The sequence below is a fragment of the Hippoglossus hippoglossus genome, chromosome 12 (assembly GCF_009819705.1).
Source record: "Hippoglossus hippoglossus isolate fHipHip1 chromosome 12, fHipHip1.pri, whole genome shotgun sequence".
In the NCBI taxonomy this organism is placed as follows: Eukaryota; Metazoa; Chordata; class Actinopteri; order Pleuronectiformes; family Pleuronectidae; genus Hippoglossus; species Hippoglossus hippoglossus.
This window is the reverse complement of record NC_047162.1, coordinates 15,380,865-15,399,382: the sequence shown is the minus strand read 5'-3', so window position 1 is coordinate 15,399,382 and position 18,518 is coordinate 15,380,865. Positions and strand designations below refer to the sequence as shown.

At 42.8% G+C, this 18,518-nt stretch overlaps 1 protein-coding gene across 1 annotated transcript; it reads left to right on the top strand.

The window, feature by feature from the left end:
• Positions 1-3,539: 3,539 nt before the first annotated feature.
• On the top strand, positions 3,540-18,264 carry LOC117771727 (ras-GEF domain-containing family member 1B-B-like). The gene is made up of 14 exons (XM_034602438.1): positions 3,540-3,771; positions 11,343-11,903; positions 12,060-12,182; positions 12,625-12,762; positions 13,320-13,535; positions 13,893-13,967; positions 15,208-15,300; positions 15,547-15,649; positions 16,053-16,132; positions 16,275-16,370; positions 16,471-16,566; positions 17,100-17,223; positions 17,316-17,388; positions 17,496-18,264. Exons 2-14 carry the CDS (start codon positions 11,349-11,351, stop codon positions 17,527-17,529), a joined length of 1,806 nt encoding a protein of 601 aa, XP_034458329.1. The 5' UTR covers positions 3,540-3,771; positions 11,343-11,348; the 3' UTR covers positions 17,530-18,264.
• The last annotated feature ends 254 nt before the right edge of the window (positions 18,265-18,518 follow it).

The window sequence follows — 18,518 nt, the reverse complement described above, 5'->3', positions numbered from 1 at the left end:
GCAGCTGGATTTTTTTTCTTTCTTCCCTTGCTGAACTCTTTTATTTGACATTTCTCCAACATACGGGGCGCATGCATTCCTCAGAGGAAAGAATGTCACTATAAAAGCGTCCCACCCCTTTACCCCAACCCATTATACCCCGTCCCCGTCCCCCTCCCCCGTTTCTCGGGCTCTCCCCCTTCTCCAGCCCTCTCCTTCCCGCACTGTAATGATCTCACCCAGCTGTCACTGTGTAATCCCACCCACACTCGTACACTACAGCGCCCGGGCCTGCTGCTGCTGCCGATGGTTGCTGACATCATTTGTTTAGTCCCTGTCACCATTTCCCTGAAATCTACAACACAGTGCCTGTCAGAAACGTCTGGACATCTTGGTTTAATCCTAAACACTGTGCGCATTGTAAAAGAAAACTATTAAGACTTTATTTCTATTACTGTAGAAGGAGATTAACAGGTTTATATTGTGCCACCTGGAGTGCAAAACATTTTTCAAGCTTCAGTAGCTTGTTGCTAACTTTGTCTAGTGTTTGGGGCTATGGAAGTAAGGTCAGAACTTAGCAGACTTTTTTGCTATAATAGCTGCCGGCTGTTACCAAAAAATAATGCGATGAGAGCCTAGAGAGTCAATCAAAACAATAAAGCCGCATCCCGCAAACCAGAACAAAGAGCTGAAAAGATGCTCGTAAAGTTAAAGGACCTACAGAGCTCTCTGTGTGTCCATCACCACAAGTGAAAACCTTTCACACACAAGTAGTTATCTGAACCGTTGTTGATATTGAAATTGTGTTTATAGCCTAACTGGTGAATCGCAAATTGCACTGAACAACTAATGAACTGTAACTTAACTCATTGTAATTAAAAGTCGGTCTTCCACTACACAAAACTCTACAATATGTTACAGTTGATATTTATTAAATTTGTACCAACTGCTTATTCCACATTTTCCCCAACGTTGTCTACATTTAATTTACAACTATCTGCTTTAAGTGGGACATACAAATAAAGGTCAGCCACTTAAACTTATCAGCTCAAGCCTTACATAGACAAAAGGACGTGTGTCTCTCGAGTGTATTTTTTCCGACCATCATGCATCTGGACAACGTGGGTGGACCTTTTCATTAAACAATTTGTGGCTGCAGTTTGGTTCCTGCACGATGTTCCCATCCATTATTACATTCTCTCCTGTTAAGACAATTAAGTAATCAAACAACAGTGCATGGCTAGTGCTCTGTTTCGTTACGCTTCGTTTTCATGCTACCATACGATGATTGGAATGGTGTGATGTGTTTAAGAAGACATGATCTCTCTCTTCAACAGTTTGTCCTCATTTGAAGATTTCAAGACATGAGAAACATCCCATCAAGATGGTTTATATGGTGGAACATTGGTGCCAATTTTACTGTGGAACGAATTCATGAGAACGAGAAAATATAACAAATACTTCGGGCCATAGTGGGCAGGATAGTTAATGCTGGACACCAGTTGAGCTAAATCTTAGGATTGAAATCATTTCATATGCCTGAAGTCATCCTCAACTCTCTGGATGTCAAGGAGTCAATCGAAGGTCCGTCATCGAGTGCCGCCGTGGTGGAGTACCACCGGAAGCAGGGGTATATTATGTATATGCAAATGCATGTGCGTGGCGTACTTTAATTCCTGTGCATTTGTCGTCCACGCAGCCGGAAGCTGAGCGCTCGGGTGCTTGGTGTAGGAGTCGGGTTATTGAAATGAGAAAACCCTGCAGCCTGAAAGACTCAGAGATCAGCTATTCTCGCCCCAATGCTGATGTGTCAGAATGTAAGAGGCGTCAGTGAGCAAAAAGAGGAGCGCCGCCCACAGGCTCAGGGCCCGGTTGTACTGTAAGTGTAACGCTGTGTTTATGTAATTGGATGTTTACGCAATGAAAAGGACAGGACTGGGCTGAGGTGGATGGCAGCAGTGCAGTGGTACTTGAAGGGTGGGTATGGCGTACACCCACCTTGATTTAATTACCATATTTAAGAGGAGATTAGATTGTTGGATGGAGTTAGGTACATAAATGTAGAGCATATTCTAAATATTTAGAAAAAGAGATTTAGAAAATAGAAGGTGTGTGTTTATACACAGACAAGGTAAAAAAAACAACAGTCTGTTTTAATCCTGCTGGCGCCTAAAAAAAACACTGAAACAGACGACCTCACTGTAAATATTCCTATTGTTGCATTAAAACCTTTTGATAATCCTCATGTTTTCACTTCAATTTAAGGATAACCTTGTGTTATGGGAAGAGGATCTGTTAAATCCTTTTAAAGTCCTTTCGGATATCAAGAAAATCCTGAGAAGACTTGTTTTGTTTCTAATTCCTGGAAAAAACAACGTGCAATTAATGCATTTCCTGCAAATAAAGAAAATCTCAGTAAATTACTATTTTGAATAGTGTACACATTAGAGTTTATATCTGTGTTTATAGATTTACTCAAAATCAGGATCAGTTGCAGATCTAGTTTCCTCATGAATGGCTACAAACAAGTATATTTACCTGGTCAACAGTTTGTATTTTAACTTTTTGTCCATTAATCCCTGTAGAATTTATATAAAGATGGACGATGCATCACCATCTCCTCCCACTATAAAGAAATGGAGCCAAAATATCCTGGACACGAACGCTGCCATCTTGAGGCGAAGACATCATTTGGAGTCTGCACAATTTGTCGTACACATAGTACTGTCCCAATTCTTACATGTTCACCTTTACAAATTAAAGGTTCAGTGTGTAGAATTTAGTGACATCTAGTGGTGAAGTTGCACGTTGCAGCTGAACACCTCTCACCTCACCCTCCCCTTCCGAACATGAAAGAGAACCTGTGTTAGCCTTCAGTTGCGATAAAATCTTAAAAGATTTTCAGTCCAGTTTGGGCTACTGTAAAAAACATGGTGGCCTCCGAAGAGAGGACCCGCTTCCGATGTAAATATAAAGTATTTAAATATAAAGGGTTCATTCTGGTGTAAAGAAAACAACAATTCGTACAATTTAGATGAAACACCAATAGATCGCTTTCACCTAAATCTTACACACTGGACCTTTAATAAAGTGATAATATGTCAGATATGCTTTAGGTTTTGTTGTGGAGCTTTTAAACCAACAAGATGTTCAGGGAATTACCCAAATTGGAGCAAATTTCAAGGCAGGTAGGAAAAAAGTGAATTCCAAGAAGCAGTAATGAATGTTTGGGATATGGAGTGAGCAGAAATATATAAATAAATATATATGTGTATAATTTAAATCATTATTCTGGCCTTAAATCATCAAACACACAGAAACACCCTTTACCACAGGTCAGGGGCTGCGGTTTAAAAAAAAAAAAAAAAAAACGAACAAGAAGAAAAGAGAACTCTCGCCAGCCAATCAGAGCCGCCGACCATTTCGATTTTCCGACTCCTCCGCCGCGATTGGCCGCAGCCCCCTCCCCCGGAGGCTCCCGCCCCCCGCGCTGCGATTGGTGGGTTTTCCCGGCTGTGCGCGAGTCATTTGAATACGTCTCTCGCTTTGTGGCTCGCTCACTTCAAATCGTCTCCAACATGAAGGAGAGGAGACGAACAATGGAGCTGAGCGCAGCGCGGACACACTGACGCGCTCCTGCGTGTTTTCTTATTCTCACTGAGCAGCGTCGTTCTGCAGCGGAGACAAAACTCCAGCCACCGGAAATATCACACCTTTGGAGAAAGCAGTTGTTTTTTTGTGTGTTTGTTTCTGTTCTGTGCATTTTGGATCCTGAGCTGCATCACATCGGAGGTGAGTTCATCGTGGTGTGGATCAGTGTTGAGCTGAGATCATGCTTCATGGTCAGAGAATAAGTTTTTAACTGGGTAGGAATATGTTATGTAACTGCAGATGTGTAATGAGGTCATAACAATAAACTTTACAAAACTCAAAATCATCATTTATCTCGTTTAAGATTCTTTCTGATTAAGCTTTTGCACATTCAATTTCTCTAAGTGCTACTTTAAAGTCATTCAATCGCATGAAATCATAATAATAAACTTCGGAGAACTCTAAATGATGTTGATTTCATATAATCTTGGTGTTTAGATTCTTTATAATCAAGCTTTTGCACATTCAATCTCTTTAAATGTTATTTTAAACTCATTCAATCACATGCAGTCATTATAAAAAACTGTACAGAACTCAAAATGTTGCTTATTCCATATAATCTAGGTGTTTAGATTCTTTATAATCAAGATTTTGCTAACTTAATCTCCTAAAATGCTATTTTAAAGTCATTAACTCACATTAAGTCATGATAATAAACTGTACAGAACTCAAAATTATGTTTATTCCATATAATTTAGGTGTTTAGATTCTTTATAATCAAGCTTTTGAACGTTTAATCTATTTAAATGCTATTTTAAAGTCATTCAATCGCATTAAGTCATGATAATAAACTGTACACAACTCAAAATGATGTTTATTTTGTTTTCATTTAAGTGCTAAGATTCCCTTTAATTAAGCTTTTGCACACTTGATCTCTTGAAATGCTATTTTAACGTCATTAAATCACATGAAGTCATTATAAAACATGTACAGAATTCAAAATGCTGTTTATTCATATAATTTTAGCTGTTTAGATTCTTCATAATTAAGCTTTTGCACACTTCATTTGTTTTAATGCTATTTCAAAGTCATTGAACTCAAACGCTCGTGTTCATTCTTTGACAAGCCGATGCAAAAAATATCCTCCTTCTGTCCCTCCTGTCTTTTTTATCTTTCCACATGGCAACATTTGTTGTTGTTATTGTTTACCACCCATGTGAGTTATAATTAGTCTGGCTGTCATCCACAAACACACATGACTCACCAGCACCTGCGATGGGACTGTGGTTTGCACAGCATGGCTTTCTCACAGTCAGCTTTTACTTTTTACTGGGTTCTGACTCAGTTTGGAGACTCATAATGTAGACCAGGCATGGTGTGTGTAAGAGAGTGTGTGTGTGTGTACGAGTGTGTGTGTGTATGAGAGAGAATAACAGATTGTGTGTGTGTGTGTCTGTAGGGGAAAGAAAAAAGAATGAGAGACATTCTGTGTGTACTTCTGCCCAAACAGGCTTTGAAAGAAAAAAGCTTGAATCATCTCTTTGTTTGTCCACCTTCTCTTTCCTCCTCTCTTTTAAAAATAAACCTGCTTCCCTCAACTTGCTGGAATACACGCCCCAGTTCGCCTCACTAGTCAGGCTCCTTGAATTAAAGTCAAATTAAATGGTTAAACTCATTTAATAATTAACACAAAACGCAGTCGGGGAAGGCACAAGCAGCGTTTGGGGATGTGAGCTGCTCTGAAAACATTCAAATCCACTTGTTCTATGGCTCAAATCTACTTATTCCAGCTTAATTTTCAGTATGAATGGAACTGTGTGACATACAGATGTGAGATCTGTGGGTTTATAGATATAAAAATGTGTGTGTGGGCGAAAGAGAGAGGGAGAGAAAAGCCCCTGCACAAGCTTAGGTTTATTATATCCCCACAGCAGAGGAGATAATTTGTCTTTATCCTTTCTGTCTCTAGGTTAATACTGTACTAGCCTACCAGATCATAGCAGGGACAGGTGTGTGTGTCTGTGTGTGTCTGTGTGTGTCTGTGTGTGTGTTTCTACTCGTTTTAGTTACCTCTTCAGTATCTTTTCTGGCATAAACACTGACCTTTTCAGAACCAGTCGACCTCATGGGGACCAAAACCTGCTCCTAATAAGTCAAAATGTCATTTCTGAGGTTAAGGTTACGTGTAATGTGTGTGTGTGTGTGTGCGCCTCTCTGCACTTACAACCCTGCTTTTGTAAAGCCTGCACTCACACTTGAATGCTGTGTGTGTGTGTGTGTGTGTGTGTGTGTGTGTGTGTGTGTGTGTGTGTGTGTGTGTGTGTGTGTGTGTGTGTGTGTGTGTGTGTGTGTGTGTGTGTGTGTGTGTGTGTGTGTGTGTGTGTGTGTGTGTGTGTGTGTGTGTGTGTGTGTGTGTGTGTGGGGTGGGGGAGAACCGGCAGTGGATGTGAATTGTATCCCTCATATCTCTCCCCTCCATCTGAGTCAGGTGTTTGTCTGTATCCGGCTCTGTTTGCCCGTTTATCAGATTGAGGTGCAGGTGCAGTTTATTTTCTTTTTTTACGCTGGTCATCGGGCCCCCGGGGGCGTCTGGTGTCTGGCCTTATCTGACCCGTACGCTTACTCGAGCGCGACCGCGGAGCAGTTCACTGGAGCCCTGTGATGTCTCCTCGCACTTTGGTGTGGGTCGGTTTGATCAGGTGATGGCGACGCTTGAAGTCTGGTGATTCCTGTTGCCGAGAGGATGAGAACTGTGGAGTGCAGTTTGGGAAGAAAAAGCTAAACGGGAAAGTGCAGGAAAACGATCTCACAACATTGTGGATTATGGGTGTAACATGGTGGAAGGAGCTTTTGCATGCTTGGACAGCCAAGTAGAACAAAATAACATCTGGACTGATGCTCGTTTTCGGCTGTTTATTCATACATATATAACCAGTATGAACACAACAGAAGAAGATGCGTCCAATGTCAGATTTGTCGGCTGGTTTCTGCTTCAAAAATTAAAAGAAAGGAAAAACCAAACATAAGCACATCCTGGCTTAGACATCTGAAGTATTTTACATCCTTCTCATGTCCCTGATTTTGTACATAAACATTCTTTACACCGGAATTTTCTTGCACGGACCATTTACAGAGATCTTGATCGGATTCTCTGGCAGATCTAGGGACAGCATGGAAAAGGGCCCAGAAACGACAGAGGGTTAATGCAGAGGGGAGGGCAGCGTGACATTTCCTCTTAGAAGAGCAGGGGTGGGTCTTTTGACTTTTCCTCAGCATGGATTTGTATTTGGAACTGCATCAAAAAGCTTTTTCTGTGAGCACTGGGTAATGCAGGTGCATTTGGGTTGCAGCTTGTTTCCAGTTTGCTAATTCTGTGACTGTTTACGTTGCAGTTCTTTATTCAAAATTAGGGATTTGCTGTATTTTCACAATTTTCTTTACTGTTTTCAGATATTTGAGGGAGAGTCTCATAGTTTTATTCTAAGCAAGAGTCCAATGAAAATATTGTTAGTGCTTTGGAGGGCCTTGCTTTTTAATAAAAAGGAAATGTGATAAAGTGAAGATAAAAGTAAGCGAGTTGTGCGGTTGCTCTCTTTAAAGAGTTCACTTCTGTACGTGTAAGACTGTTTAATTTGGAGCGTCGACAAAACCACGAGTAAGTGATACGAGCACAGCCCGGACTTTAACCTCGTATATTATCAGGAATAAGTCTCCCACTCGCACGCTTCTCTTACTGACACTCCTTACCTGCTGGATATTATTAGTGTCAAAGTGCGTCAGGTATAAAGATAGCACGGAATTGCATTGGCCTTTTAATGACTCTGAAATAGTTTTACAGGTGCAGGTTGTTCCTGATGAGTTTTTATCTGACACCACGTGTTCGCTCTGTGCTAAATTACACTCTGAACATTGCACCAGTGGCCTCCTCGTTGTTTGTGACACGTATTTGGAGCCTCGTTGGAACTGGTTCAAGTTTCATCTGAGCGAATATCTTCAAGACACATCAGTCAAACAACATCCTAAGTGCTTCACAGCTACTTCAGATGACAACACTGAAATATGCTCTAAACACTCCCTGCTTTAAGTCTTCAAATTTGTTTAGACGACACAGAAAAGGAAGCTTTGCCAACAAATCTTCTCCTGTTGCTCTCGGCTCCTGCTGTAGTGAACCATCGGGGGGTTTCAGCACCGGCTATTGTTTGTCCGGCGGTTAGTACGTAGATGCTTGCTGGGCTCAAACAGGACAATTAAGAAGGACTGTGTGATTGCACTGTCTTGCTGTACTCCACTTTGTACTGCATGTAGCGTAAAGTCTAATGTGGCAGCTGCAGTCCTTGAGCCGTGTGCAGTAACTTCTGCTTGTGTCAATATGTGAGTTTCGACGTATGTATGCTCCTTTTTTCCAAAGACGTTCGCTGCACTTGTAAAGAAGTCAAAACAAAAAAAGGACAGATTCATGACGTCGCGCTGACGCTCGAGGTATAATGAGAGCTCACAACTCACAGGACCAAACGAGAATGTCTGCATTTCTGGTTTGACTGATGTGAAAATGATCCCGGCCCTCGGTTCACGCGGAGTCAGGGCGTCACACGGCCCGACGGTGGAAAAAAGCGAGTGTGTGAAAGCTGCTGTGTGTGTCTGATCTGCTGTGATCTGCTCTGATCTCTTCCTGGGGGTCTTTGTGCGGTTGTTAATGCCATGACAGGATAGATAATACCTCTATTGTTGAAGACCTCCCCCTCGCTCCCACCCCCCTCCTGTTGTAACTAGCCTCAGAAAGGCTCGGTGCACCTTTAACAACCACATTGTGCGATTCAGAGAAATAGTCTAAAGTCGTAGCCTTAAGGTTGAAAAGATTTCGGCTGTTTTTCTCAGCTCCGGAACGAGGTTAGTCTTCTGGAAACCTGCAGGGATCCGAGAGGGGGGCAACTGCAAAACGAATGGATGAACACCAGCGCTGCCCACAATTAATTTATTCTTGTCGGATTGAGAATAAAAAAAAAAGCCTGTAAAGGAGCATTCAAATTTTCATTATGCACTAAAACAAAGGCTGCATTCATATGCAGTAGGACAAAACTGTCACCTCTGAAAACTCTAGACTGTGTCGTCTGTTTGACGCGGTTTGGACAAAACCCACTGGTTTACACCCCATGATATTTGCCTGCAGCTCCATTAGCCTCAACCTCTTGATGAACCCGGCTGTGACATGTAGGACTAACACACACACTTCAGTCTGTGCCTTCGGTTAACACGGGAGAACACTGTCTGTTGTGTTGCATTGACACTGATGTAGCGTCAAGGGGAAAGTGTGCATTGTTCCCTTATTGTTTTAAAAAGTTCAAACCCTTGCACACGTGAAACTTTATCCGTGTGTTTTTTGTCGCTGCAAACGTAAAAACAAAACCGTACACTTCTCTTCCTCTTCCTGTGTTTTTCCGATCGCCACATCAAACCTCTCCACGGGGCTCCGGTCGTCAAAGTTTACAAACAAGAGAATGTAAACAATGCGTTCAATATGAAATTATGCTCCCAACGTCATCATTAAGCCGCCCGCAGAGAGTCCAACCTATGATTTTAGAAAGAGTACAATTTCAGTGGTGCGGCTTGGAAAAACCACAGCTATCCTTAAGGGTCAACTTTTCAGGAAGTGCAGTCTGGAAAAAAACCGAGGCTGGGTTTTGTATTTCTAGACGTGTTTTCCTCTTGTGAAAGGTCACCTCTGACTGCAAACACAGGCAAAACAGAGTCGACCCAAACTGGGGGGGGGGGGGGATATCGCTTAGTAGATCCTTATCTGGACTTGACCACCAGAGCTGCGCTTTTACCAGATTACGTATCGTAAACTCTAGGAAGCTAAAGCCACTGTAATCTTTTTTTCTTTTTAACCGAGTTAGAGGGAGAGCAGCAGGCTGAGATCACGGAGTTCAGAAGACGGGCGGGCACTGGACTGGCTTACACTGGCACCACGCCATGTGCTGTGGTGTGCAAGGGTGTACGAGTGTGTCGCTCAAACCATCATTTGTGTGTGTGTGTGTGTGTGTGTGTGTGTGTGTGTGTGTGTGTGTGTGTGTGTGTGTGTGTGTGTGTGTGTGTGTGTGTGTGTGTGTGTGTGTGTGTGTGTGTGTGTGTGTGTGTGTGTGTGTGTGTGTGTGTGTGTGTGTGTGTGTGTGTGTGTGTGTGTATTTGGATTATACCTTCATGGGGCACGGCGCCATGGTGGACAAGGGTGTGTGTGTGTAAGATGTTGGCTCAGGCAGACACTCCTCTGTTGGTGCTGTGATGGACAAACAAAAGTCTGCCGGATTCCTGCAGGGTTTTGTTTTCTGGCACAGTGTAACGTGCATGTGCATACGTCGCTGTGTGGGGCATGTGCATGTGCGTGTGTGTGGCTAGATTTACACTGGCATGTGGTTGCAAGGCAGACAACAGTAGCAGGATAACGATGGCTCCAGAGTTAAAGCACGCCTTGCTGGGGCTCTGGGATCAGCTTACCAACCTCAGATCCAATTATCTTAACCATTAAGACAAAGAATCATTGCCGTCCTGAGATCATCCATCTGTCGGCCTTGTTGTTTTTTCCCCCCCCACCTCCTCCTCGCAGCCGTTTCCAACAAGTTTGCTTCAAGAATGTGGCAAAAGATGCAATAAAGCAGAACACGGTGGAAAAATGAAATCCACCAGTGAATAACTTTTTTTGGGGGGGGAGAAAGTGAATTTCACGGAGGTATGTTACAACAGATCAAAACCAAAACAGTAAACATAGGAGGGGTAACATTATGTGATTAAGTGCGGTTATTTTCGCAGACATCTTTAAGTCTCTGCTTTGCGTGATGGAGGGCGGAGCGGCCTGAGTCACACGCACACTACACTACAAACACAGTAGTAAAACTGTTAAGACATCTCTACTCAGGATTTTTTTGATCAACAACAGTTAAAGTGCAGCAGAGTGATTTGCAATGTTGACTAAAACACAGTGAGTCAGCAGTCGCTCATTCAACAGCAGTGAATATTGAAGTCAGAATTCCTAATGTAAAGGAAAAAGTGTCATTTTCAACCAGAAAACAGGACGTTTCACTGTTGTTGCACCATAATTAAAGCTAATAGCTATATCCTGTCATTTATCATGATTATTTGCTGGTTTTCACCATATTCATCGTGTGGATTTGCATCTTTTTAAGTATAAATTCAATACATTTGGGTTTTGGACTTTATTGAATACTTTATTGATTAATTATTCACAAAACCATCATCAAATAATTGATCAGAAAGGTGATTATACTTACTCTGAGACCTTGTGAATTTGTTAATTCTTCTTCTCCTCCCTCTTCTTCATCTTCTTCTTCTTAGGCTTTGTTTTCTTCTTATTGGACTTCTTCACCTTATTTGTCGTCTTCTTCTTCTCCTCCTTCTCCCTCTGCTTCTCCTCCTTCTCCTCCTTCTCCTCCTTCTCCTTCTCTTGCTGCATTTGATCAGTGGTTTATAACTTGTGGGCCAACACCACCTGAACAGCAGTTACGAGAGGAATCAGAGGGTCCAAGACTAAGAAATGATGGGATAGACGATCACAAAACAGGAAACAAAAACCAAAAATATGTTCTGCTTCACAAATTTACGATATATTTTTAAGACTTTTTATGAAATATTAAAATACTCATCTTAGGGACACTTGACTTTTGTACTTTTTGGATTAATATTTATGCCATGATTGCTATATATAGTTTCTCAGAATCATGATATAAAATAACCTCGTCCTCCTTGTGTCTTTTCTGCAGCTCATCATGCCTCCCACAACTCCGTATGCGGGTAAGTTCAGCTCTTGTGCGCTGTACAGCAACAACAACAACCACCCGCAGCCTCACAGCCCGTACCGCAACGGCACCACCTCCAAGCCCGCAAAGGAAAACATCTACAACAGCGCCTATTCGGGCTCAGAAAACCCCTACGACATCCCCCAGCCCCACGGTTGCTACCGCAGCTCCTCCGTCTCCTCCGTGACGGCAAAGGAGCATCATTACAGCAGCAACTACGCGGTTTCGGAGAACCCGTACTCCCCGCCGCAGCCTCGCAGCCCTCGGCAGCACAGCAGCTCCTGTCCGGGCCGCGCATACCGCCACACCACCACCAGTACTAGCAGTGGCAGTGGCAGCGGCGGCAGCAGCAGCGAGCAGTCCTGTCGGAACAACAACAACGTCGCTGCAGGGAAAGCCAGACTTTACGGACATGGCATCACCGCTAGCTATGGGGAGATGTGTTACCATGACAACAGTTTGGTTTCAGCATCTCTTGAGGCTCTGATTCAGCATCTGGTTCCCACAGTGGACTACTACCCCGATGTAAGTACGAGTAAATATACTCTCTGCATTTTTTTTAAAGAAGTGCGTGATCTTTTTCCTAGTGTTTGTAAACTGATCAGTCTGAGCTAAAGATGTCCGCCGTCCTGACTGCGTCGACCTTTGTCGCCCTGTGTTGTTTTGTCTCCTCGTCATTAGAGATCATATGTGTTCACCTTCCTGCTGAGTTCACGCCTCTTCCTGCATCCGTACGAGCTCATGACGCGGGTTTGTCACCTGTGTGTGGAGCAGCAGCGGTCTGGAGACGCCCTGCTGGACAAGGTGGGAGGATTACTCACTCACACACACACACACACACACACACAAACACACACACACGGTTATAATTATTTCTCCACATTTCACTCTGTCTCACCCACATAAACTCACACCCACTGTAACAATGTCACACTCTCACCCACACATGCCTTTGTCAGCCTTTCTCTGGGAGGAGATATTTATCGACCATTTCATAAGCAAAGCCGGTCCAGAGACGGACAGATGGGACTCAAACTGACACCGGGGAAATAAAAGTGAAAGGAACACATTTAATGGGAACAATAAAGTAAACAAATGAACAAATAACAGCAGCATTTTGTATCAAAGAGACAAACAGCGAGAGCGAGTTCGAGAAGAGTTTGTCCCAAGACAGATTACATCCATAAATTCTCTAAACTGATTTAACGTGTTCTTCCCTGACCCTTAACGTGCCGTGTTTTTTTAGATCCGTTTCCGTGAGGTGGCGCCCAAGCTGGTGCAGCTGCTGACCGAATGGACGGAGACGTTTCCGTACGACTTCAGGGACGAGAGGATGATGCGCTGCCTGAAGGACATGACGCACCACGTGGCTCGAGGCGACGAGGTTAGTGTCACGTATGATCAACGCTGAATGTCGTGACGAACACATCTTGGGCCATTTGCGCTGATTAAAGGTGGCGACACTTGACCAAGATGAACAAAGATGACTGTAGTGGCCATGAACCCACCTACGCACAGTGGCGCTTACCCATCTTGAAAGCCCCTTCAAACATGGCCGACAAATGCGTCCTTCCATTCCTGAGCAACAAAGGATCCAGTGGGTGGATTCATTGTGCGCTGGTGACAAAGCTAATGAGCTAGCTACGCGGGTGGCTGAGCTGCAGTGAGTGCAGCCATTCAAATCAGCTAAGAGTGTAGCCAATAGTAAATCCCCCATAGACCAGACCACCTCATTTCGGATTCCTCAGTCTACAGAGGTTGCAGCCCCTTAATTGGGACACAGCTTTTGTCTTGTTTACTTTCTATGGCTGCCGAGTGTCTATGTCATGGAATCAGGAAATCTGAATGACGCAACCCAAGTGTTTCCATTTGTGTCTCTAAGTGTAAGTGTAAGTTTCCTTATGCTTCATGTTGTTAAGTCATGTTGTGTCGTGCTTGCAGTACTCCTGGCGAGCGATGCAGCAGATGACCCAGCGGCTGATCAAACGCCTGTCAGCGCTCGGCCAGTACGAGGAGGCCGTGGCCGCGCTCAACGCCGTGGCCTTGGAGCGGCCCGCCTCCCTAAAGAGCAAACAGGCTTCGGGTCAGAAGAGCGACGTGATGAGCGTGTGCGACGACCCCTTCATCCTCGCCCAGCAGCTCACACACATCGAACTGGTGAGAACCTGGTCCTAACCTAATTATTATACTTTTGTGCATCAAAGAAACAATAAAGTTTCGTAGTTTTTTCTGTTTCCTGCTTCTTTGTTGACATAAAATTTCAGTTTTCTCTCTGTTTTTATATCTTAGTTTTGTTATGTTCATCAAATACGTTTTTTCGTTTGCTGATGAAAATAGAAAGTTGACATCCCTGAAATAACAATGTTATTTTATACATAAGTAAGGATAAATGTCTTTTAGTGTCCCTTCCTTCCTGATCTCCATCCTCCCTCGTCCTCTCCGTCCTGGTCTTTATCTCGTTTATTACTGTTCCTGTTGTCCTGATTGTTTTCTGCCCCCGTCCTCTGCCTCCAGGACAGACTGAGTTTTATCGGTCCTGAGGAGTTCATCCAGACGTTCGCCATGAAGGATCCTCTAGAGAACCATAAGGTACAATTCAGGCTGAATGCACAGACACCAATTATCGTCTCTCTGCGCTTGTTCGTGGACGCTGCAGCTCAGCGATATTTATCTCTTGCTCAATCGCAACCCTGCGAATACGCTTTGCTCGACGCTGGTTTGTTTGTTTGCATTATTCCGTCTAGAATCATACGCTGCTGACTAAAAGGTTTTCTAAACGATTAAAGCTTTCTTTCAAACTATAAAGTTGATTTCACGATGTCTTCAAAATGTAATTAACCAATTAGAGTCATAAATTAGCAGATGAATCTAACCACACAGCTAAAGCTCGCCACATATATGCTACATATATAGTTTTCATGTGTAAAGTCAGCTAAGGAACATTGGATCCGTGACCTGTTTACAATTATCTGCAGCAAAGGAAGGATACAGTCTGTCTTTATTATTTTGATTAAGTGTCTTTTCATTTTTTGGCTCTGCTTTGAGCATCACTTGTGGTCTCTTTCACTTTAAGTTAATTTGCCTTAGAAACCACACGAAGGATCCCTCTGGCAGATAAAATGTGAATTTGTACAGTGTTTTTTATTCTTTTTTTAAAATTCAGCTTTTGAAAATGCATCAAACACAGTATGAAAGAGCCATTCTGCGTCCGTCTAAGTGTATCTGAAGGGCACTTTGCCTCCTAAGTGGCCCAGTGAGTCAGCTGAAGGGTTGATTTCAATCAGCGCTGCTGAGAATAGGCTTTCAGCTGGTGTTTGTGACTGCGCTCCATCTCGGGCTCTCACCGGGGCTGCGCCGGTTATGTAAGCCCCGTTTTTGTATGAAAGAGCGGTTGAGTCAGCGTAAGGGGTCCTGAAGTGTAGAAGGGAAGTTTGAGTGGAGTGGGCTGCTGCCGCTGTTGTGTAAGCATTTAACAGAGCCATGAATCTTCTGGATTACGTCATCACGGCCAGGTCAAGTTTATTTATACAGAGCTTTTATGTTCATTTATGAGAAATAAAATAGTGCCTCCGGCAAATAGGTTTACCACAGAGTGTCTCAGAGAAAAGACCCAGAGCCTGATGTAAATTAGATGAAAATAACAACTGACACGTCACAGACGCAGGAAGATTCATCTGCAAAGGAAATTACACAGTAGCAGCAAACTGTTCCCCTCATATTACTATTTTAAAACATTGGTTATAAGACTGTTACGACAATTTCAATCCATAATTATGTTTTCATAAAAATCCAAAAACAATCTGATCATGTTTTGCTTTCCTTTTTCCAGGGTTTCTTTCGGAAGCGTAAAACCAGTAACCTGGAGGCCTACGTCAACTGGTTCAACAGACTGAGTTACCTGGTGGCCACTGAGATCTGTATGGTACGTAGTCATTTGTTATATTGTTCAAATCAAGATGTTGGTTTTACTTTCTTCAACTATTCTTCCTTTCGGAGATGCACTTCTCCAGCTGCTCATGTATCTATCACTACTTTTACAGCATCTAGTATCTACTCATGTGTTCGGTGTTTGTCAAAGTTTTGTATTTCCCTGTAAACTGAAGCTAAAATATTACAACATGTTAGACGACAGCTCTGATTGACTTCCTGTCATGTGCTCTCATTACAGCCGGTGAAGAAGAAACACCGAGCGCGGATCATAGAGTTCTTCATCGACGTGGCTCAGGAGTGTTTCAACATCGGCAACTTCAACTCCCTCATGGCCATCATCAGTGAGTACACAAAAAAAACAAACATAATTAAAGGCAGACAACAGGACACAGTATTTTAATGACAAGTGGTTTCTGGGAGATGCAGTGCAGAGTTCTTCAATTTCACATTAAATAAAGTAGAAAAAGTAGAAATCCTGCAGGATCTCACACAGATCCCATGGAAGTAAACCAGTTTGTCACAGCTTGTTGTTGAATAGAGGCCAGTGTAGTTAAACTGCAGCTCCCATCACTTCTTTGTTGAGTAGCCAATAAATCTAAATGAATGACGCCAATAAACACAGTGCCAGCTGTAGTTTAATCGGGTAGAGATACCGAAGGCTTGGAGCAGTCCAGCCTGCTCAGTTTCTCAGGTTTGTCTCTATAAATACTTCACTCACTCATCTCATCTCATCTCATCTCTCAGCTGGGATGAACATGAGTCCCATTGCCAGACTGAAGAAAACCTGGGGTAAAGTCAACATGGACAAATTTGAAATCCTGGAGGTGAGTAAAAAAAACCTGCAAGTTTACATCTGTGATGCACAGGAGCATGTTTTTGTAGAGAGGTTTTATAAACTGTCCATATCAAAGCCTGTGTCCATGTGCTTGTGTTTGCTGAACGTCTCCTCTGTCTGACCTCATTCAGCATCAGATGGACCCGTCCAGTAACTTCAGTAACTACCGCACTGCGCTCCGCGGCGCCACCCAGCGGTCGGAGACGGCTCACAGCAGCCAGGAGAAGGTGAGCGAGCACACAGGCTTGATCCGTGAAGTAAAGATGAAATGTACCAAAATGTAAAAACACAAATCTAAAAAACAAGTGTTTTCCTTTTTTCCTCCAGATCGTGATTCCTTTCTTCAGTCTGCTCATTAAAGACATCTACTTCCTGAATGAAGGCTGTGCCAGCCGGATCACCAACGGACACATCAACTTTGAGGTCAGCTCACAGTTTAGATTATTTGTCCCTAAATGTTAATTGATTAATTTGATTGCTGGATCAAATACAGAAAAGAACAAAGCAGTGTTTAAAGCTCATGTAAACCCAGTAACATTTGATTCATTCACAGTAAAAGTATGAGCAGAGGCTTTTACATGTAATGCAGTGATGCCCCCTTGTGGACCATGAGTCTGGTGTCGATCATTGTTATTTATTTTACTATGTTTAACTTCATTGACCTTTTGCTGTCTTTGTATATTTATTTTATGAACTTAGTAAAAAGTTATTTGTTGCTTTGACTATTTGTTTTTTTAAATCCTTTTTTTTGTTTTATCATTGAATGCTTTGATTAGCATTAGTCTCTAAATCTGAATGTTTGACTAAATTTTAATAGATTTTTTACATCCTGTGTTTTGTCAATCACTTGTAAATCACTTTGAATTGCATTTGATTTGTTTGAAAGGTACTATATTAATAAAGTTTGATTGATTGATTGAATATTAATGAAGTCTGTCATCATCGTGTCTCAACAGAAACTCTGGGAGCTGGCGAAGCAGGTGAGCGAGTTCCTGGTTTGGCGTCAGGTGGTTTGTCCGTTCGACAGAGACCGACGGATCCTCCAGTACCTCGTCACCACGCCGGTTTTCAGCGAGGACGGTCAGTGTCCAACCTTTTCCTGGTACATACGTAGCTCAGCTGTCTGGTGAAGTGACAGCTAAAACTCACTTTGTCTTGTTTCTTTGCTGCAGAGCTGCATCTGGCCTCGTATGAGAGCGAAGGACCGGAGAACCACATGGAGAAGGACAGTCGCAGGTCTCTCAGGTGAGAGTAGACACTTGATCACATCAAAACCATCAAATCACTTTAACCACAGCATAAATTTCATGAATCAACATAGTAACACTGGTTATTTGTGTTCTATTTTCCAGATCTTCTCTTCTGCATCGCGAGAACCGGTCCTAGGAGAAGGATCTCATGTGCACTACAGACTGTAAATAATGAGGATTTTTTTTCTAAAGCTACAAATTCCTCCATGTATCTTACGGACACGACAGTGCAGGACAAACAAATGCAGCCGGGCCCACAATCGTATCGATGAACAGACCATTATCTGGGCTTTGAGATCACAAGGAGCATAAATGAGTTATGAACAGTCTTTGGTGTTTCGGTGCCAAAGGACCTCAGTGCTGCGGTTATCATTGCAACCATCTGTCCTGTGAAACTATTGATTCCCCAGAAGAGCTCAGAGTACTGATGTGGCTCACCCACCGTGCTTCCTCCTCCTCCTCATCATCATCAGCTCTGTGTGAGGCACTTACAGGACGTCAGGTGACTCCTGAGGTCATCAAACAGGCTCAGATTTTGTTTTTATCATTAGCGGAACTCCACCATGGCAACAACAGCCTCACGGGAGTCCTTCAACCTCATCAGCTACAACATTAGCACTGCTTCTCTGTGGAAGTGGCTGGAGCTCAGTCGGAAACCACAGAGAGGAGAGAGATCCACCCGGAACATCCATGTGTATTATAAACAACTCGCTGAAAGTGTTGTTGCTGCTTGTTTTGTTGTCGAGTGCTTGGTTTTGATGCATATCGAGCACACGACACGGGTTTACAGCTGTTTCTCATGTAACTCAAGCATTTCCATCTAATTTGAACACATAAGACAATACATCAATTTACTATAAATAAGTATAAATAAAATAACACAAATACAACCAAATATATGGAACTTGAATGAAGAAAATAAACATAAGTGCATCTTTTCTGCATTTATATTATTCGTAAAATAAAAGTTTTCATATTTTCACATAAACACAACTACCGCTGAGTCTGTTAAAGGCTCGTGTCGGCTAATTTCTATCTTTCAGGCTCTAAATTTCCAGATTTGCTGTTTTTAATATTTTGTGATGTGGGCACTTTTACTCCATGTCTGTGATGCAAAGTTGTGAC